Source organism: Leptinotarsa decemlineata, unplaced genomic scaffold (genome assembly GCF_025532065.1).
Source record: "Leptinotarsa decemlineata unplaced genomic scaffold, Ldec_3_MD MMD2_P_RNA_scaffold_2, whole genome shotgun sequence".
Taxonomy (NCBI): Eukaryota; Metazoa; Arthropoda; class Insecta; order Coleoptera; family Chrysomelidae; genus Leptinotarsa; species Leptinotarsa decemlineata.
This window is the reverse complement of record NW_027412529.1, coordinates 23,961,130-23,983,614: the sequence shown is the minus strand read 5'-3', so window position 1 is coordinate 23,983,614 and position 22,485 is coordinate 23,961,130. Positions and strand designations below refer to the sequence as shown.

At 32.7% G+C, this 22,485-nt stretch overlaps 1 protein-coding gene across 2 annotated transcripts in view; it reads left to right on the top strand.

Moving 5' to 3' along the window:
- The first annotated feature begins 2,134 nt into the window (after window positions 1–2,134).
- The window catches only part of LOC111503279 (Rho GTPase activating protein at 54D), a 28,180-nt gene continuing 7,829 nt past the window's right edge, over window positions 2,135–22,485 (top strand). Inside the window, exons 1-5 of one of the 2 annotated variants that reach the window (XM_023157547.2) lie at window positions 2,143–2,489; window positions 3,748–3,905; window positions 3,958–4,167; window positions 4,224–4,927; window positions 20,170–20,523. In XM_023157547.2, the coding sequence (XP_023013315.2) occupies window positions 2,362–2,489; window positions 3,748–3,905; window positions 3,958–4,167; window positions 4,224–4,927; window positions 20,170–20,523 (1,554 nt within the window). In that variant the 5' untranslated portion in view covers window positions 2,143–2,361. Of the gene's footprint in view, window positions 2,490–3,747; window positions 3,906–3,957; window positions 4,168–4,223; window positions 4,928–20,169; window positions 20,524–22,485 lie in introns of both variants that reach the window. The other variant, XM_074186091.1, reaches the window with a different exon arrangement.

Here is a 22,485-nt window from a genome sequence, read left to right as displayed (position 1 = left end):
ATTTATATATCCAGTAATAGTATCAATTTTGATGTCAATGAACTTGATATATTGAAAAATGGAATTGTGAATACTGAGTGTTTTTGTTTTAGAATATTGAAGTTGAGGTTGGAACATCTTTCAATTCATGTATTTGCTCGAATGGATTTGAATTATTTCATTACATTTTCCATATTTGACATTATCAATTGGTTGGTACACAGGTAACATTTTCATAAAACAAACATATATTTGCTAAACAATTTCCAATTTTTTCTCTCCCTATACTTGGAGAGAAACTCAACAACATTATGAGAATGAGATGTGTCCTATAATCGAAGATACGTATATCTGTCATGATCATTTGGAACCACAAAGTAGTCAACAATCTGAATTGCCACACTACAGGAGTTCACTTTGCCAACCCAATCATAGAAAATATCTCCGACCAACACGTTTTAGTAATCCCCTTTGAAAAACGGTTGGAAGTTTTGGAAACATGCCAAAATGACGAATTCATCCTGATTGGAGAGCCCAGTATATTTGAAGTTTAGTAGAGTTTACAGTTCGATTTCCTACAAATATCAACAAAGTTCTACTCAAATACGGAGTCACCATCGGAGACTTCAAGTTATGGAACAAGAAAGAAATTTCAAGATATCACCACTAACCATTCCGGAAATCGGAATGAATACAATCAGCCCAGAAGAATTGGAATCCAATCCGATTCTCTTGCAATCAATCGACCTGAGGAGAATCCATGAACTTCAAGACGATGCAAACATTTTTCAAATCTGGGACTTCAAAAGCATCCACCCTGTAATACTCAGTTTGCAAGCATACTCATAACCCTTTCAGTAATTCTCCTTACAGCCTCAGAGTATATTTTTTATTACTCTGAGCTTATAGCCCTCATAACCTGGAAGCTTTACAAAAGAAGAACCTACCGTCAATGAAGAAGAATCCGCCAATTCTGCAGAAATCAAAAACAAACCGGTATCCCTATTGTTTTCATCTTAGGAATAGAGGAGATGTAAACCCGAGTTCGTTGAATAAACTTCGCACAGGGGTAGAATTACGTCAGCTATACCATACTTCCTATGTGCTGGATCGACAATACAAATATTATAAGTATAAGTAAATTTCATTCATTCTGTTTACTGAGTCCATCTTGTTAATACCAAAATGGAGTCTTAAAAAAAGTATCCTCGTATATTGAATACGTAACTTTTATGAATCAAAATGCACCTAGGGATTGGTCTTAATTTTCGAAAAATTTCGCAACGTAATATTTCCAAAACTCAACCAACATAATAAAATTCACCAAAAATTAATCTTGTCGAAGCCACTAAGTTGGGAGCAAATAAAAGTCTTACGTAATTTTACTTTACTCTGTAAGCGGTAGTAATAGTTTAGATGTATACGTCGACTGAAATTTCAATAGAGTAAGGTGTGGGTCTTATTATTTTCCGATAAAAAAATTTATGAAAAGGCACCAAGTGATCCACAACAAAATAAAACATAAACCTGTTTTAGAGCTAAAATTGCTAAATCAAATTGGCTTCTCAACCTATTCAAACAATTTCTGTGACTTTGAATTTAGTCTAATACACATACAACATGGGATTATTTTAGTGCTATTTTTGAACAACGAGTAATCTCCCGAAAACATAATTTAAATTAATTTTTTGATGTACCCTGAACATCCGTGAATGAACTATTCATGGAAGCTGCTATTTATTATGAGAAAAGACGTTTGACAAGTTTCGTGGTATACTGAGAAATGCAGTGGTAGGTTTTAGAAACCTAGCCGACTTGCTTCATAATTGCATACTTAACCCTATTCATCCACATTATTATTTGCCGATACCAAAGGTAATCTCATTCATGAGGAGAATATTTCAGCAAAAAACTTTGTACCTTTAACAAATATTACATGTTTCCTTGACATTCCCTTTATTTTTCTACAGTTTTGCATCGCTACCTTGTGGAAATCCGTTTATGAAGATTCATCGTTCAGATACATTCAGAAATATTAGAATTAGAACCTGGATTTGTTCTAATTTCCAATTGAACAACTCAAAACAACAAATAACAAAAAAAATTCCATAACCTATATTCCCCATCATCATTCTGATCAGCTCTTTATCGATTGTGTAGTGCCATCATCGGTAGAAATTTTTTGTTCCCCTCGGTTCTGAGAAAAAATTTAGAGGGTTCGTTCATGTAGTAAAAATAAGAAGAAGAATGTAAAAGTGTCGTTACTTTTATGCTCTTTTTACTTTTCAAATTTTGTAGGTTATCCGTTACTTTTGTTTATTTTTAAATTTTTATTAATGGAAAATAAAATTAAACATTTTTGAGGTGTTCATTTCTCCGTTTATGATGTGTTCGGTGAATAAGGAAACGGATGAAAGTGTTGCCGAAAGATTCAAAAGAGATTATACAGAACAATTTCATATTCTGGTTCGCATGCACCTATCTTTTCTATTGGATATTAATACTGATGAGTAAGTGGAAACTAGTAGTAATATTGAACATAAATATTTGATTAAACGAGTAATCTGTCGTTGATTTATTAACTGGCCCAAGTGCAAGTGACACTGAATTTCCATTGTGAAAATTGTTATAGGATGTAATTATTTATGTGGTGTAATTGGCTGATACTTGATGAAAATCTATAACGTATTCAAATAACACAAATAACAACTGCAACACATGATTCATTTTTTTAATACGTATTTTTTCTAGAATATACTTTGTTGGCCGATACTTGATGAAAATCCATAACGTATTCAAATAACACAAATAACAACTGCAACACATGATTCATTTTTTTAATACGTATTTTTTCTTGAATATACTTTGTCGTCATATAAGTACACTCATATGTCCAGAACTGTCATAGATAAATTAACTATGTAATAATATGTACTTCATTTCTATTTAACTGAGAAATGGCAATTTGGATTTGAACGGTTCATTATTTTTTTTCACCTTGAATTTACAGGAATCTGAGTAAGAAAAGGCTATGATATGTCCCTTTACGAATGCACCATCTTTGGGATCGATATCCATATCAATGAAGCACAGCCATTGCAAAGTTAAACTTGGATATTACAAAATGTCTTTTGTCTTTCTCTACAGTTTTACCTGCAAGTCATCTGATATTGTAACTTGGCTTGGTAACGGGCTGCCTGGGAGCCCTGTTAATCATTGATATTTATGAATTGAGTATTCTGTTTATCACACAGTTGGTGTCTTCATGAGGAGAAACACCTAGTTAGGCTTGTTTTAGAGGACAGTTAAGTCCAGCATCGTGGTTCAGCCTAGTACCATTCATAAGCACTTTTGGTGTTAGATAACAAATGTTTCATTTTTGGGCTCTGGTTTCGATTATAAGAAATGTATTTCAGTAAGAAAATTATTCAGATTTCAATTTTTTTAAATAAATGTTACTAGATGAAAATTATATTATAATTGGTTCCATCCACTATCCTTCTGATATGATCTTCAGGGCTGGAAGAAGAATTTAATTAAAATCGTCGGCAAGAAAAAAATTGTTTTTTTTTTAAGAAAAAATTGATCCTGTTACCCAAACAACCTTTTTTCAGAAAAATTAATAGATCACTAAACTAGTTAACGGAAAATGAAATTGTTGATATTGTAGAGTTTTTTTAATAAATCGCCCAAATATATAGTAATTGAAACCCTGCAAATTATTAGTACTTTTATGAATCTGTTTTTAATTGAGAGTTTTTGTTCCAGACGAGAGTGTTTTTCTGAAAAAGGAAAACTTAAAAAATGGAATCTTGCACCGTTTTTCAAGAAAGCAAAATTCAGAGGGGTTATGGAAGGAGCCCCATTGACGCAAGAAGGGATTTGTCAAGTTTACCAACTCATTGAATTTCTTAAAAAGGAAGAGAGTAATGTATAAATGAGCTGTTATAAAAAGTATATCATATATGTTTTTTTTAGATATGAAAAGTGAAGGTATATTTAGGCGAACTGGATCTTTGGAGAGGCAACATGATCTCAGAAATCTGTTGAATCGTGGGGTCACCTTAATGTTAGAAGAGGGAACATATAATGTTCACGATTGTGCTTCAGTTCTCAAAAGTTTTTTATCCGAGTTACCGGATCCTTTATTAACTGAAGGACATTTTCCAGTATATTGGCAAATAGCAGGTGGTTCAGTGTTGGTGAGTTTTGAAAGCTTTGAATTTAAATTTTTGTATTTACAGAATCTTGTGGAATTACTGAACAAAAAATTCAAGAAGGAAAGCTATTAGAAGCTTTGCAGCTTCTTCTCTTACTTCTTCCAACAGAAAACAAAGTGCTGTTGAAAGATATTTTGGAGTTATTGCACACAACGGCATCTTTTGAAAGTTTTAATAAAATGTCTCCTGACAACTTGGCAAAACTGTTCACTCCTCATTTACTGTGCCCAAGAAAACTTCCTCCAGAAACTTTATTGAAAGACTCACAAGCTCTATTTGGCATCATTAGTTTTATGATTAAAAAATCACCGGAGTTGTTCAAGATTCCCAACAAATTGATTATGGACTTCAAGGCAAAGTATGAGAAGAAACGAATTGTTTCACCAACCAAAAGGTTGAATGAATCAGTAACGGATGCTGCAAGCACCGTGTTCACCTTTGTAGATCACGAAAGAACAGCCAAGGAAAACGAGTCAAACCCCACCGAAACAGCTCTAGCACAACTTTACGCACATATTCAGAGCTTACCAGAATCGTCCAAGAAGAGAAAGTTGGTTAAACAATTCAACAGAGAGAATGGTTATGGAACTCCTTTGCAGGTCATGAAAAGTGGGAACCCTAAAAACAGGAGTTTTGGAGATTCAATCAAGAGGCGCATCTTCCACAGAGGGTTAACAAGGAAAAAAGAATTTCTTTTACGAACTTCAACCAGCGACGAGATGTTGAATGTAAGAAGTGTTATTTGTTATTTCATGTGACTAAAATATTGATAATGTAACCTCTCACTCATTCCATGAATTATTTTAATCGAACTATACATTCATGCATGATGAATTAATAAAAAATACTAAAGATTTATATATAACACACTGATCAGCAAAAATAATGCATCACTTTCTTATTGTTGCTTTTTTGGTAAAATGTAAAGGATATTTAGGTACTGTTTTTCAAATTTGTCATTTGCAATGAACATTTGCTTTTATGTGTTCCAAACCACTCCATATATATGTTGGCTATAACTGGTGAAATTGGCGATCCCATTGGCATTCCCTCATCTTGTGTAAAGAATTCGTCCTTCAGTTGAAAATAACAGTTCCGTGCACAGCATCCTAGTGATTCCATAATTACTTCTATAGGTAAATTCATTCTATATTCCAGGTCCCTGTCTTTGGATAGCTTATTCTGTATGATTTGGAGTGCTTCTTCGACCAAAACGTTGGTGTAAAGGCTTTCCATGTCGCAACTGATTAGTTGATCTTGCTCTGTTACTTCCATTGCCCCTAGTAGTTCGACAAAATGCTTTGTATTCTTCACAAAAAATGATTTTTTTTATCTTATAATGGTTGTATTATTGGAAATATCTAGACAACTTTTGAGTAGCCGAATCTCTGGAGCTGAAGATCGGTCTGAGCGTAACACCCTTCTTGTTGATTTTGGGTAGTCCATACAAGTGAGGGGGCTTACTGTGGTGCGGTGTTAGCATTGATATCTCCCTTTCCGAAAAAAAGACTTGGTGTTTTTTCAAAGTCTGGTACAACTTCCTTTCAATTGATGCAGTAGAGTCCCGTACAATCTTTGTGTATTTTCCCTTCTGCAGAACCTCTACGATCTTCTGTTCGTAGAGAACAGTATCCATCACCACAGTAACGCTTCCTTTATGTGCAGGTAGGATCTTGATGGTATTATCTCTAAGTGGGCCGTTCAGAACTCTACGTTCTTCATTGCTGATGTAAGATGTTGGAACTGGTTCTTGATCCAGCTGTTCTCTGATTTTCCATCTGAATTCTTCTGTCTTCTGTCAATTTGTTGGGAATCTGGTCAATAAGGAACTCGTGGATTCCACTGCAGTAATTATCTCCAAAGTGGGCACAGATGTTGGGGTAATGGTGAAGTTTAAACCCTTTGTCAACAAGGATTCCTCTATGTCCGTGAGCGGGTGGGAACTCATGTTGATGACGTTGGCGACTTCATAGTTGTCCTGTTTTCGGTCTGCATTTGGGTATTGTTTCCTCACTAACTTTCCCCACTTTTTTTGTGGGTATTCTACATGTCTTGTCAAGCACGTGCTTTCAGTCTTGGCAAAGATTGGTCCATGATCCTCTTCCAATGTCTCTTCTCATTACTTTAAATCGTTCCGTGGCATCGTGCAACAAAGTTGATCTCTTCCAACGATGATAATTAATTTGAGACCTTATCATTGCTCGGCTGGTGCGTTCCACTATGCGTTTGGCTCTCTCCTGGGATTGGTGATTTCAGCAGAAAACCTTTGGCAATGATGTTGTTGTCTCTCGCTCTGCACAAAAAACTGAGGTGAGTTTCTTACTCGGTAAGCTTGATAGTCTTCTCATATCCTCAGAATAAATCGCTGGTTAGGGGTCAGTACCGGGTGTTCAACGTTTGTTTGAAGGTGATTGACAATGTTTCATGATGAATTTCATCACCTGAAATGAAATTACAGTGAAATCAGATACAAGTAAAAAATAGAACAAACGGTTTTATATATTCACAGATATACAAAGACCGTTGAACACTTAGATGTCTTGGTCAGCCCAGCAATTGTATGACGACTGTGGTTCAGAACTGTTATTGAAGACTTTATGAGTTTTGACAGTGGTTTGTAACATCTAGGTTGCTACATACGCAGCTACAGCAAATTATATGGAATCCAAATTTTAACATATTCCATTCTATGACGCCCTGCTACAGATAACCAGACATTTGAAAGAATAGCCATCAGAGGGAATGATTTGATCCCAAAGAACCATAATCAAACATTAAAAAAAAACGCTGATTTACACTCTTATAATACACGAAACAAATTAAACATTCACCAACCTTTTTCACGCTTAGAAATTGCACAACATGCTCCCAAACACATAGGAGTTGAATGCTATAACAAGTTCGGTGACATATTGGATACAGACAAAACTCTAGAGTCAAAAAACATTTTAAACTTTAAGAACAAACTTAAAACATTTTTAGCAAGTCATGCTTTTTATGACATAAATGATTTTTTAAATTTTAGATGTAATGTAGATTGAATGTATTAGTGTAAGTATAGTGTAAGTCTCGAATTATCTTAAAGTGCACCCTTTGTATTTTAAACTGTTTGACTAGTCTGATAAATTTATCTAATTTTAATTATATGGATTTCACGATGAATAAAATTAATGTTAATGTTAAAGCAAGATTAAACTTTGCAAAATAATGAACTTTTCAAAACACTAGAACATGATTATAATACTAGATTCAAACATCATCTAATTACAGATTTTATTTATCAAGAGAACATATCGATGGCTTGATCAAGACTGAGAAGAAGTTCTTTAGTCAGAATGTGTTGAGACTACAGTTTGTAACAGCTAGGTTGCTACAAACATAGCTACAAAAGCAGAATGAAAATTTCTTTTTATTCCATTTATCGACGACTTGAAGATAACCTGACACCTAGAATAATATAATAGTCATCGAGAATAAGAACTTTGGTCAGATTGGTCAGTACTGTTATTCAAGACTTTCTGCGTTGAGACATTGGTTTGTAACAGCAAGGTTGCTTCAAACACAGTTACAGCAAGCACATTGAATCAAAATTTATACGTATTCCATTCGTCAGCGCCTTGCTGAAGATAATCTGATACCAGGAAGAATAGCCTTCTGAGAGAACGCTTCAACCCCAGAGCACTGTAGGGCGAAGTTAAACTATTTACAAGAATATATCAATTAGCTTGTTCAAACCTGAGATTGAGTTCTTTGGTCATATGAGTCCAAGTTTTGTTTATTAAATTCAGATATATGACTACGAGTGCATCCATGACTAAATGAGATTAAAGCTGAATGCAACTTCTTGAACATCACATTGTATGAAGGAGAATCGGTTCTTGCCTAAGCAGAATAATTCTCAACCCTCATGTGGCTTGGATTGTTCAAGATTATTTAGCAGAATGTTTGAGACATGCTTTATCGACGTTTATTGATGTTTATTTCAACATCTGAACCATCCCAATAAATTGAACCAGCTTGTAAGAGTTTTCATTGAAATATAGAACTTTTTAAATAATGAAAATATAAGACATGTCGGTGTGTTATTCACAATAGAGGTGTAAATACCTGTTGCTGAACATTTTACAATGATTTACAATTTTTTATTCTAGTTTTGCTCATATTTTTTCTCATTTTTTCCTTTTCAACTTCAATTGTTTTTTGTTTAGAGGCTCACTCACTTAAATCCCGGTTCATTAAGACCCAAAAATATTTATTTATTTCCTCATAAAAATAAATATTTATTGAAAAGTTATAGTGGTACATTAATCTTGCTGTTCAGTGTTCAGTAGTAAAATCATTTCACTAACTTTTGCAGGTGGTGTTATATATTTATTTTATGTTGAGAACATAATAAATGATATATGATTCAAAATGTGAAAAGAATGGAAATTGTTATAAATATGTTACATATTGTCATTTATAAAATAGAGACTATAAAAACAATTCAGATTATTCAATATTATAAATTTTGTAAAAATGATTATACATGTTCATTCAAAATTAACAATTCGAAAATATGGTAATTTTCATTTTTTACCTATATAGTATGGTGCATGTCACTTTGCTTTGAAATATACATACATTTATGAAACTTCTTCTGCATGAATTTTCAACTATAAATTATTCAAGTTAGGTGTTTCGTTTGCAGTTTGTATTACTTTTGGCTTCACAAGAACTTGAAATCAACTTAATTGAAATATTCTGTATACCGCGTCACCAGTGTTACCTCGTCATGCGGAATTTTTTTATCAATAGTTTTACTAACTTTGACATCAATTTTTAATTTCATAAATAAAACATAACCATAAAAAAGTAATCACGAGGTTAGCATAAAAATCAGGCTATTTCAAAAATTTCAGCTTGATAGGATAATTTTAACTTATTTGCCCATTTTTGCAAATGCACCCCTGTTGCAAAAATAAGAATTATTGCATTCTTCATAAAGCTTCTTAGTTTTGACATTGCTCAATTTCAGACACATTTTCTTTGAAGTAGCAACATAGTAAATGTGTTTTTTTTTCACAATATCTAAATAGTTGTATTGAAATTTGGTTATATGTGTTGAAAAGCTTATTTGTTTTGAGCCTGAAGAATACTTAAGAAAATATCTATTTTTGAAAAGGCTATTTGTATATAAAAGTAGTATATATTAGTTCAACAGAAAAAAAATATTTTCTACTCAATACAGACTTAACTCGTTACACTTTTTTACACTCTCTGGGACGTATTTACACAGATCAAATGTAACTATACATCTACCTTTATAAACAATGTCTCTGACTATCGCCATTGCTAATACATTTGACCATCTATTCATAAATTTGGCATGTGCACTGATAAAGAGATGAGGTTTTTATACTACAAGGAAAAATTAATTTAGGAACTCTTATTTTCTTGAATGAAAGCCAAAATTTCTATATCAATCTAAACTTAAACTTTAATGTTCAGGAACGTGTTTGCATATGAAGTTTTCTTGCATATGTTCTACTGAACTACACAATATCAACTTAAATCATTTCCAATCTAATTTCATTCATCACTTGCTTTTTTCTTGTTTATTATTAAAACGTCTTGGTTAATTATTCACCATTGAAAAAAGTCATCTTATAGGATTTTCATGACACTGAATTTTTACACATACTTTGTGGTGTTTTCATGGCTCACAAATCACTTTAATAACGTTCGATGAAAATGGTGGTTACACAGGTAGTAACATTAGTTTCAGTAATATCGGTTGTTGGAAAACCCCTTTTTTTTATGTCATGTACACGTGGTTAGGATGCACTTGTTTGTCCTTATTATATTATTATACTTTAAAACATAAACTACCTTTTCACATATAGGTATTTTATGAAGTTACCTGGGTCAAAAAACAATAATATCAATCAATCAATAATATCACATTAGATCAAATTTTAATGTCCCTATTTGGATTTTGTAGAAAAATATATATTGAGTAAAACGCTATTTCGGTAGCATCAAAATTAAAAAATTTGATGTAGGCAAAAATGAATGTGAAACACGTATTTTTCCGTTATTTTCCATCTCATTCGAATTAGAAATTTATTTATTTTGTAGAAATTGATATTGAATATAGGATAAAGAAAATAACTTTTGTCAAATTTCTACTAAGATTTTTATTTGTTAGGACTGGTTTTGGTTTATAATAGTCAATGTTCTTTTGGCACCTGCAATAGGTTGCTGAAATAACAAAAATGTTAATTGAATTATCAATACCTTATGTGAGATACCAAAACAATAATTATTCAACTTCTATAACATATCATAATTACCGACTATTGGTCCAAAAACACTTCTTGTGGATTGCTCCAAATACCAATGGATCCTAAACTAGTTGTCAAAATTCACAAGTTCAAGAATGGAGAGCTGCTTAGTTTTAGTCATTAGAAATTAATGCTAAAGTCAAATTTTGAATAAAACTACTTTTAAAAAAACTTGATGCAGACTTTTATGGTAACACTATATATTATTTTCAAGTACATCCAGTACAGCCTTTATTCAATTGAGGGTCCAGGGCACATAACGATAATGTTTCTCCTAGAGACGGGCACAGAATTTTGCAGCACATGGGTAGGATAGAGAGGAGTAGAAGGGTATCTCTCGCTCTGGATTCACAACTGACTAAGAGAGGCACAAGTAGACCTCAGACAATTTTTTATAATTGAATATTATATCTCAATACTTATCTATTATTTATTCATTAATTTGGATAGATTCAAGTGGTGTTTTTCTTGTTTTGAAGACAAATTTACTAATTACATATTCAAAGATATCATTATAGTTTTCTAAATATTTCAGTTTTGATGGGGATCTTTCTATGCTACAGTTGGTAAAGGTAATGGTTGAACATATTTGTGATGCTATGCCCAAGTCTGGGAATGTATCAATGTTGTGTTCTTGATTTTCACTATGAACCAAATATTCCTTTGAATGCTGACACGTGTCTCACCAATCAAGTTGGCATCTTCAAGAGATGAAGTTAAGTAATTCCTAAGTCTCATACTGGTCTCTATTATATCTTACAGGGTACATTTTCACTTTCCGACATACATCAATGATTTTGGGTAGGAATTCGCTAGAAATTTTTTTATGACAGTTCGCGCTAATTTCAACAGGGTGATTTATAAAAGGTTAACAATGGGCTCTTCGGAATGGGGCCGTTGTCACTATCCACAGTTCTCATGCTTGTTATTCCAGACTTTCAAAAGCATCGAAAAATCTAGTGTCATGTACCAATCTCAACAATTTCAGACAGTTATCATTGATTCTATGGTCGTTCTCCAAGGCGTCTCGAGCGACACTAGATTTTTAGAGTGTCGGTTCAATTGTGGCAAAGTTGCGTATTCTAGAGACCTATTCAATGACGTAAAAAAATCGAATATAGCTCTTTTGGTTCTGGAGATATTTAGGAAAAACCAAAAAATCCCAAATTATTTTTTGTCTATATCTTCTTTATTCGCAGATATATTGAAAATCTAACTACATTTTGCTATTGGCACTTGATGTGAGCTATCAGAATATGTTCATGAATCTTTTATATAGGGTGTCATCTGACTTGGGCCATCCCCATCTTTGAATTTTTAAATACGGACCTGTATTTTTTGTTGTAGTTTTTGGATCGTAGACGTTCACTTCATACCGACAAATTAAATTTTATTTTATATTTCGGGATTTTTCGGTAATATTTGATTATAATTGGGTGAATTATTCCCTTTTAAATTACGGCCCTGGAAATTGGTTGACTGAGTTAAATAAAAACACAATAGCAACTTTCACGTCTCCCTTTGTACCGAATAGTTTTTAGAGAGTTCTGTTTTCATTTTTAGGTACCTATTTTCTACAATTAACGTCGAATAAACCTTTTATGATAATCTGAAACATATCTACAACAAAAATATATTATATGTGTTTTTATGAGCAGACAAAGAAATGATAGCAATAATAACATCCGAAACGAACACTATAATTGTAATGAAAATTGAAATGAAGTAATTTATTTACACAAAAAAATTAATGGCGCAATAAATGTTCGAATTGGAGTCCTTCCATTTCGAGACAATGGACCAATAAGATGGCCTGCAAGATCACCAGATCTTACTATTTTGGACTATTTTCTATGGGGGACATTGAAAAATAGGATGTACGCTGGCATAGAGATAGAAAATGTGGAAGACTCGAGATTGAGGATTTTGAATGATTTCACAACAATGCAGCAAATAAGTGTATTAAGAGCAATGAATAATATGAAAAACCAAGTTCAAAAATGTCTCAAAATGGATGGACTCCAATTCGAACAATTATTGCACCATTAATTTTTTGGTGTAGGTAAATTACTTCATTTCAATTCTCATTACAATTATAGTGTTCGTTTCAGATGTTATTATTGCTATCATTACTTTTTCAGCTTATTAAAACACATATAATATGTGTCAAATATTACCGAAACATCCCAAAATATAAAATTGAATTTAATTTCACAGTATGAAGTGAATGTCGACGATACAAAAACTACAACAAAAGTACAGGTCCGTATTTGAAAATTCAAAGATGTGGGTGGCCCAAGTCAGATGACACCCTGTATAAAAGATTCATGGACATACTTTGATAGCCCACATCAAGTGCCAATAGCAAAATTTGGACAGATTTTCAATATGTCTGCGAATAAAGAAGATATAGGCAAAAAAATAATTTGGGATTTTTTGGTTTTTCCTATATATCTTCAGAACCAAAAGAGCTATATTCGATTTTTTTACGCCATTGAATAGGTCTCTAAAATACGCAACTTTGCCACAATTTAACCGACTCTCTATCTCTTATCGTTTACGAGATCCCCATGTACAGAAATGAATTTGAATAGCCCTGTATATATATATTTTTTTGACACAGTCCTCACACCTTATTGACTATTAGAGGGATCTTCTGAAAGTCAATTGTCTCAGGCACAGCAATGGCAAACTCACTGTCCCCCTTTATAGCTGGTTGATATGTTATTAAACAAATTTGAATTGAAAGCAAAAAATTAGTTAGATTACTTTCCACGGATGTGGATCCGATGTGTAGACGATGTATTTGCTTTTTTGATATAAAGGGCTTTGATATAGAGGGCTTTGTTTCAACTCCTAACAATAGATCTTGTAATATTAAGTTACCATTTTTTGATGTCTAAGTGATTAGAAGTAACCAGGGTTTAGAATGTGATGTCAACAGGAAGAATAACATTACGTTTAGATATATTCCTGATAACTCACACCGTTGTTCACAACACAAAATGGCAGGTCTAACCTTCTTGTCCATAGGCTTGTTATGTTTCCCATGAGTAAAAAAAGATGTAATATTGAGAAAAATGTTATCAGAGGCATAGCGGAAAGCAATAGGTATCCTTCAAATATAGTGGATGAGTTAATCAGGAAACGTAAATTTAGTAATAATTTTCATAAATATTCCACTTTTCGAAAAGACATCAATTCAAAGTTGATTTTCCTTTCGTATGAACCAAAATACACTCACGGACTAGATCGTATTTTCAAAAAGTTGAACGTGAAAGTAGCCTTCAAAACTTTTACTCACTTTAATAAATGTTAGATAACCCTAAAGAAAAGATGTTGGAAAATGAAAAGGTCGGCTACCGACTGGTAGCCGGTCGGTTTGATGTGGGTGCTTTGTTCACTCATTCAAATCGACCGCCGTGTTGGTCGGTGGTTCAAGTCCCAGGCTGAACGAGCGATTTTCACTTGCTGTCGTCCAACCCGTGTTAGGAATCACACGTTAAAAGGTAAGACCTCGTTAGTCCTCAGCTCGCACAGGTTTCGACTTCTAAGGGTTTTCATTTGTAGGGGTGCGACAACTGGTTTTTTAAACAGATCTGATTTTAAACACCAGCCTTGGAGAACTTCCATGGAATGAATGGAAAATGTATAACAATGATTTTTAGATGCTTTCAAAGTCTAGAAATAGCAAAGTGTGGCATGAGAACTATGAACAGTGACATTCCAAACAGCACATTATTGATCTTTTTATGAATAATTCTTTTAAAATTGACTGGAACTTTCACAAGGTGTTTTTTCGCAAATTTCTATTCGAAATGATTGATATGTGTCAAAAAGTAAAGGTGTGTCCTGTAAGACATAAATAGATAGCAATTTTAGAGTTAGGAATTAGTCAACTCCATCTAAAGATGCCAACTTGGTTGGGAAAATCGCTTGTTTTGGATTCATCCTACGACAAAGGTTCCAGTTTCGTCTATTGGAACAAACTGATGACTAATATAGATACTCAAGGTGTAGGCTCCAAGGTACAGTTATGGGAAAAAAGGTTTCTACTTTCATTAAGTTGGAGTGACGGCATGAAGCCTTATGAAAAATGTGAGTCGTGAGGTTCTGCCCCTTGTTTGCTTGCGATAGGTCTTTGTAGTCATCAAATTTATCCCTGAAGGTATCATTAAAACCATCAAGTGAAGTGAACAAATCAGTTGCAACATACATTGTTATCATTTCTTTTTGCTGTCTGCATTATGTAGTTCCAAATTTCGTTTAGTATAGCAAATTCTAGGCTTCTCACTTTTTTAGACAGACAAGGGGCTTCATCCCGATTTCCTTAGGGCTGTTCTGTGTTCTGGGAGATAGACATCGAATTTGTTCATGATATACTTTACTCTATCAACTCGCACAGTCCGTCTGATTTGTGTAAGATTTTTAATTAATTTTTTATGATCTTAAATTTTCATTAGGTAGAGTCATAATTAACTGTATGCTTTCAGAACCATTTCAGTGTAGGGAACAAATGTGACAAACCTACATTTCTCCTTTAATCTTGCTTGCAGACCAGTATCTTGTTGTAACTTTGTCATCTGCAATCTTGAATGGGATACCACAATTCTCTAAATAGTTCAACATGGTTTCAGCTAGGTACTCTCATCTATGCTTTTTAATAGGTGTAGATTCGAAAAATATCTCAATGGGAACACAGTTATTTACGTATTGAATTATCAAAGTCAGTTTGTCAACATAAGACATATCGAGTGTATTGTTAATGATGTTTCCTATTTTTATAATATGTCTTCATTTATGGCATGGCGCCATATTGGATCGGGCCTGGGTTCAATGGGGAACAATGTGCTTAATAGGAAAGATGGAACTGCAGATCACAAAATTGAACTAAGATAATTATTGGGAAAGTTTTCAACTGGTAGTGCGAGCAGAAACTATGCTCATATATAATCCATTTCAAATTGAAAAGAGCTTAGTCATAGGCCTATTGACTGATTGATATAAATTAGTATATTGTTACAAAACAGTGAAACTTGATTGAAATGTATGAATTAATACAAATGTTGAACAGAGCATATGGTCTGGTAAAAAATAAATAACCTTTTGAAGAGATAGGGTTTAGGATATGATATTAAAGTCATTGTCTACGTTAGGTAAAAGTTGCAGAGAGATTAATAGAGGCAATGTTTGAAATGTACAAAAGGTAATACATATTTAATGGAACTATGTAACATTATATATGACTCAAGCACAAAGAATTGTGTGTATCAGAATGTGACCATAATTGACTCCTAAAATATTTCTGAAGATTAAACGCATCTATTTGGGTGGTTCTTATAGGCAAGTAGCTATATAAGAGAATCAACTTCAACAAAAGTCACAAAACATCAAGATTATCACCTAATAGGAGTAATAAATTCAGAATCTGTGATAATGAAACAAGAAATAAGACTGAAATAAAAAGCATCAAGTGAATTTGCTTTTTTTAATATTCAGTGCAGACGTAAAAAGTTCATCTTTTAGATAAATTAGATACAAATGTGGGACAATTTTTACGTAAACAGTGGTCATTTCTAGCACTTGTTGATGGAAACATTAATATGACGTTATTTTCTGCTGAGTGGACAACTTTTTTCAGACTAAAGGGGAGTCTTGTGCTACCTCAATTGATAGATCTTTAAATTCTCTAGCCAACACTGGTTTATTTTCGGAAATCAGACCAATTGTTTCTGGATAATTAACAGTATTTACAATTATTTTTAAAAATTTGAAAACAAACCATAAATATCATAATTTCAATTAAAACAAATTAAGACTTGAATTGAAGGGGTTATATTTTTAGAAGTGATTAATTTTTGGGAAAGAAAGTTTTTGGCTTTCTACTACTACATCTTGATACAAAAAAAGATGTGGGAATCTTCCAAAGAAAGGAAGGAAGTAATCAATTTGAAAATAAGTAACTCTATATATGGATGTGTAGATCATGCAAAGAAGTAACTTTCAGACACAAACTGGAAGAAAGTCCTACTGAAACAGCTACTTTCATATAAACATTGAATTACACGAAAGAAACAAATTCCTTTGAAACAAATACTTTTATATGAAAACTGAATTATACAGAAGATACTTTTCTCTACTTAGTTGGTATTCCAAACATTCGTTATGGAATAAAATCAGATATGTCATCGATGACATAAGTAGATCAATGCCTTCTAAGAATAGCTTCAAAAAGGGAAAAGAATTCCAGGCTTCAATTTTGAAAATTATTAAGGTCTTCATGTGGAACCTTCAATTTGAGAAAATTTGATAATTAATAAAAGTATAATTAAGGGGAAATTGCGATGAAAAAAATTTGCCAGTGGATTATGGTTCGTTTGAATGTCGAAAATTTATGAAGTAAATTCAATGATATTTTTCAGGGTCTTGGCTGTCTTTCTCATATCTGTCACATGGTGAACCAAAAATTGATGTAAAAAAGGTACAGTTTCAGTTGTAAGATAAATTAAAAAATGAGTTTAGAATGGAGAACTTGAAGGTTATTGAGAAAGTCACAAAATTGACAAAATGGACTTCATTGTGATTGTTTTGAACCCAATTTTCAGCTTAGAATATGTCTTGATCCAGTAAACTTGAGTAATGTTATTTTGCTTTCTCATTATCCAATGATTAGTATTGTTTGAATAGGTTACAAATTAAATGAAGCCAAATTCTTTTCTCATGTAGACGCATACCAAATAATGATAGAAACATTTTGAGTTACACTAGGTGTGTTGGTCTTTGCGGACAATATTCTTTGTATCAAGATGGAGTAGTAGAAAGCCAAAAACTTTCTTTCCCAACAATATTCTTGTATTTGTATTTCATCAGTTCGGACTTCCATTGTCTAATATAATATAAATTGATTTGAAATTCCTGAAAGAATCTGTAAAAAATTAAAAAGATTAACCGAAAAATAACAATTTTTATTGAACAAATAACTGAAATTACAAAGTACAAAGAAATAACATACAAGAAACAACCAAAAAAATAAAAAATTGAAATATTAATACAAGCTGAAAATTAAAAAATATTATTAACAAGAAATGAAAATTAAAAATAAAAAGATTCCAAACCAAGTTACGTCACGACACTTCGATTGTTAGTATCCACAATCATCTTCGGGTGATAACTGGACTTATTCCTGCGAGATCTGACTATTTATAGGTCTTTCGAGTGCTTTCACCTATCCCCTCTTCCCTCTCTCCGCATCATTGGTTTCAGCGGGAGATGACTGTTTGGCGGAAGATGGTCGTTTTCCGCTTGATTAGAGGTTTCCATATGTTACGTATCTCTACGCTAGCTTGGCTAAATGCGTTGTTGTACACCATATACGCGGCTTCTTTGAATTTACTCCTAAACCAGTGTTCCTCCTTGTGGATGATTTCAGCTTGAGCCCACTTGATGTTATGTTGATGAGTCCAAACATGCTCTGCTATTCCGGATTTGCTGGTTTCTCCTCGCTGTGTGTGTTTCTTGTACTCAGCAGTGCGAACTTTCAATGGCATCTTAGTTTCATCAATGTATGATTCTCGGCACTCGCAGGGTTATTATTTAGGGTTGTTTATGAAAAACCTTTCAAATGAATCGAATGTTTTGCTCATCAATAAAAAAAAAATCAAGTTTGTATTGGAATGAGAATCATGAACATTTATTCAACCACCTTAGGAAGGTCAGTAGTATGACATCTGTTTCGAAACGATGCAAATAAATCAATAGTTTAGTCAGTTGATGCTTCAAAAACAGCTGTAGGAGCGGTTGTGACTCCAGATAAAAAGTTTTATGAAAGAATGGGAAAAATTTTAAAATATATTGAAGAAATGTTCCGAAAATAGTGGTGATCCCTATGTTGATTTATCGCAGTACAGAACTTAAATACACAACATAATATTTCGAGAAATATGTGATGTTAGTTACTAATACCGCACATATAATTGAAACCCAAACTTATTTCATCAAAAGAATATAAAAAGGGTATGCGAAAAGGTAACAGAAAATATGAAAAACCACCATACCGAAACTTGGAAGCATATTTAATTAAGAAAAATCCATTTTCAGTGTTGATGCCTGCAATCATAAAGAAAAAATACAGCTCTTATGTGACAGATATCACTTTTTTTTTGATAAAATTGCATCTTATCCTCAGATATCCAAAATTCAAAAACCACAACTATCGATCTATCTCAAAGAACTTCATGTTCTAACTATGAAATGTCTATTTGTGATGCACTGTTTGGAACCTTCAGTGTAGTAATGAATATTAATGGAGTTTTATCAAACATTTGATCTTCCCCTTGAAGATGATCACTTGGTGATTGAAACACGTGTTGAGGTGTTAAAATAACGGTTTGGTGTTGGAATGAAAGTAATATTCAAGTGTCTATTAACAATACAGAAGATGAAAACGAGGACCCATTCGGGGATGATAGCAGAAAATTTATAGCATCTGAGAAAAAAGAAGTGTTTGAACTCAGTATTTTTTAATATTGTTAGCCTTTTTTGTGTTTTTTACATACTTTCTGTTTTTCAGATAATTTTATGAAACTTGTTCCAGAAAAGGAGATGTTATATATTTATGTCAATATAAACATTCTGTTGGTTACTGAATTAATAATATTTTTCATCAGATCAGCAATGAAGGCGATTCTTGTTATTAAACTTAATAAAAGCCATTAAATTTATAAAAATACTTGGTCCATCTCAATACTAACAGAAATATATGAAGGGATGAACTGGAGAAAGTTTTGAATGAAATCATTTTTATTGAAATCAAGATATTTATTGTTTGTTTCAAAGAACATTGAACCGCTGATACCTAACTCAGGAATGGTTTGTCGGATTTCAAAAAGTAAATATAAACACGAGTTTTGGATATAGAATTGAAAGATTTATCAAATGACGTAGCACAATACAACCCTTTGCATTTGAAAAAAAATTATAGCGCCTTGTTGGCGACGAGTGATGCCACACTTATTTTTCTCATTGTAAAAAGCTCTAAAATGAGACCTTTTCACTTGAACTCTGTTAATAGTTGAGAGGTAGGGACTTTTTACGTTCTCGTTGTGTATTGGAAAAAAGTCCTAAGGTTGCAAATAGTAAAGCACATCTCAGATAGGTACTGTACAGAAAATTACAGTTTTCTGTAATTACAGAAAATTAATCAAGTTCCATAGTAGTTTGACATAAAATCCATGAAAATCATTTTTTTAGAGTGTTTAAGTCTTCATGTAAGAAAATACCAACTAATAATGTTGGTTGTTATTTTTTGTTTCAAAAACAAAATCAAATTTCGTCGTACTAAGTTCATACTTATTGCATCACGTTCTTATATATATTTTTGCATTCGTTTTTGTACATCATTTGCATATTGTAATTCTGATTTTATTACCCATGCATTTTAAGAATTCAAAAAATCAATTATCTTTTATTACTGACTCATATCAATAATAAAAAAAAATTCTGCCTGATTAATATTTGAATTGAAAAAAAATGTATAAAAAATTTTCTTATTCATCTTTGGGTTACTTTACTCTGCAACTACTTTATCGCTTTTGTGATTATCATGGCTTTCTTTGTACATTTGCATGCTGTCATTCACCTTTCAGAGCCCATCCAACTCTCAGTCACTTGCCTCTCGGGCTCGACTCTTCTGTCACCACAACTGTGATTCTAGCAATGATCAAAGTGACGATGCAAATCCCTCTAAGAGATCGAAGAAATCGTGTACATCCAATCATACAAGTGATAATGATATAGATAAAGATAATAAAAGGAGACAATCGGAGCCTGATTTAAGTATTAGTGGAGATAATATAGTTCAGGACATATATCTAACTAGCACACCAGCATGTTTACCATTGCGAGCATGCCCAGATATTGTTTTCACACCAGAGGCGCCAGACCGAAAATCAATGTCTCCCATTACACGCTCTACTCAGCGAATGACAAGAGCTATGCAGGTTTGATATTCCTTTTTTTTATGCTTCTACTGCATGTTGCTCTCTATGTGTTTTACATTGTTTGAATGTTGCATTTATATGTGCTTGCGATGGATTAATTCTTAACAATATAAATTATTTATTGGTATTTAAATAACAGTTTATTGAGTTAGTAACTCCAGTTACTATCGAACCTGCCTGAAGAAGCTATCATATACTGAAACATGTCCCTGTTTTGTAAACAGTTGAGTGAAAAATCTCACAATGAAATTTTATTTGAATATGTTTTATGTTATAATGGATTTTCATCAAGTATCATCCAATTGTGTAATTGTTAGCCAAAAATTCAATATTGTCCAATACAAATATTCATACTAGAGAGAAAAAACTGCTGACTTGGCTTTTTTGGTATGATGCCTCATTTATTTATTTATTTGAACGGGTTCACCCCTTTACAACAATAAAAATAGTACAATAGATTATATAAAGTACAATTTTCGAATAAAAAAATATATACTAAATACTAGCTATATTAAAATACCTACCGTTAGAAATATTCAATAAATTCCCCATGGTGCATATGTATATCAGTTGACAGTGCTTTTTTAAATGTATTTATAGAGAGACACCAAAGAAGTTAAAATTAGAATCGTTTGCCAGTCTGAAAGTCTTGGCAGTGGACTGTTTAATTTATATGGTGAACATTTTCAGAAAAAATACTTTTGTCATCCCTAGTATCACTTTGCTTAATCTCAAAACTAAGATTACTCAAATGCTTTGGACAGTCGATATCACCATAATGATGAGTCATTTTGAACAAGTCAATTTTCTATTGAAGGAATTTGAATATTAGCTCCGATATCAAAAAAGTATAATTCCCTATTTAAGACCCAATTTGAAGGCAATGGTACTTAAGAACTTTTTCTGAACTGATTTAAGAGATTGTTTATATATGCAATACGATGTATACCAGATGATAGAAGCATAATCAAATTCAGAATGAATTGAACAATAGTATAGGATGTTCAGAGTAGTAGGTGAGAAGTCTTTGTCAATTCTAAGAATGTAACCAAGGAGTCTGTAACATGATTGTACCACTCTGAATATATGGTTCTGGAAAGACAGTTTTGTATCCAAAAGAATGCCGAAATCTTTCTCAACCCGAACTTGATTCAAGGACAAATCGTTTATATAAAAATCAAAAATAATGGGAGAAATAGAACGGGAAAAGAAGATAGCAATACATTTGTCTTTATTAAGGTTTATGCCTTTCGCCTGACACCAATGAGCTATTTGTTTTAGGTCTTCTTGTAGAAAATTATAATCAGTTTCAGGTTTTTATACACATAGTGTAATTTCTGCTATAACTTTCGTCGTTTTTAACAGATCCACGTGTAAGAGAAGCTATAACGAAAAAGTTTTATATGAATAACTTCCTGGATTCTACGAATTCTGAAGAAGAAGCTGTCCAAGTGATTTGTAAGGTGATGAAATCTGGATGACTAACTCGAGAGCCCTAGTAGGAACAATAGAGTCTCCATCTGGAATTAATTACTCGATCCACAGAGTTCTTGGTTCATTGTAATTCTACTTTAAGGTGAATTTGAAGACGAAAGTTCTGAAATAAACTCAAATAATCTCCGTACGATAATGAGTATTTATGATTCATTTGACCTGATTGAAATATCAGAATCAAGTCGAAAATTTTAATGCAAGTGGCTTGGTGAATTGGAAATGGAAATGAAATGCATAAAAATCATTTAACAGTATGGAAAAGTGGTTGAATGAAGTACCTTATACTTACAGATATCACAATTCTACGATTTATAGTTTACTCAATTAAAAAGCCTCAAAAATCGAACTCCACACTTTCTGAGACAGCGGTGAGAAAGCATTGGCAGCAGTTTCTTTTCTTCGGGTGATTGGAGGAAGTAGATAAGATAGATAAGAGACAGACAGCATTTCGATATCACGATAGTAATT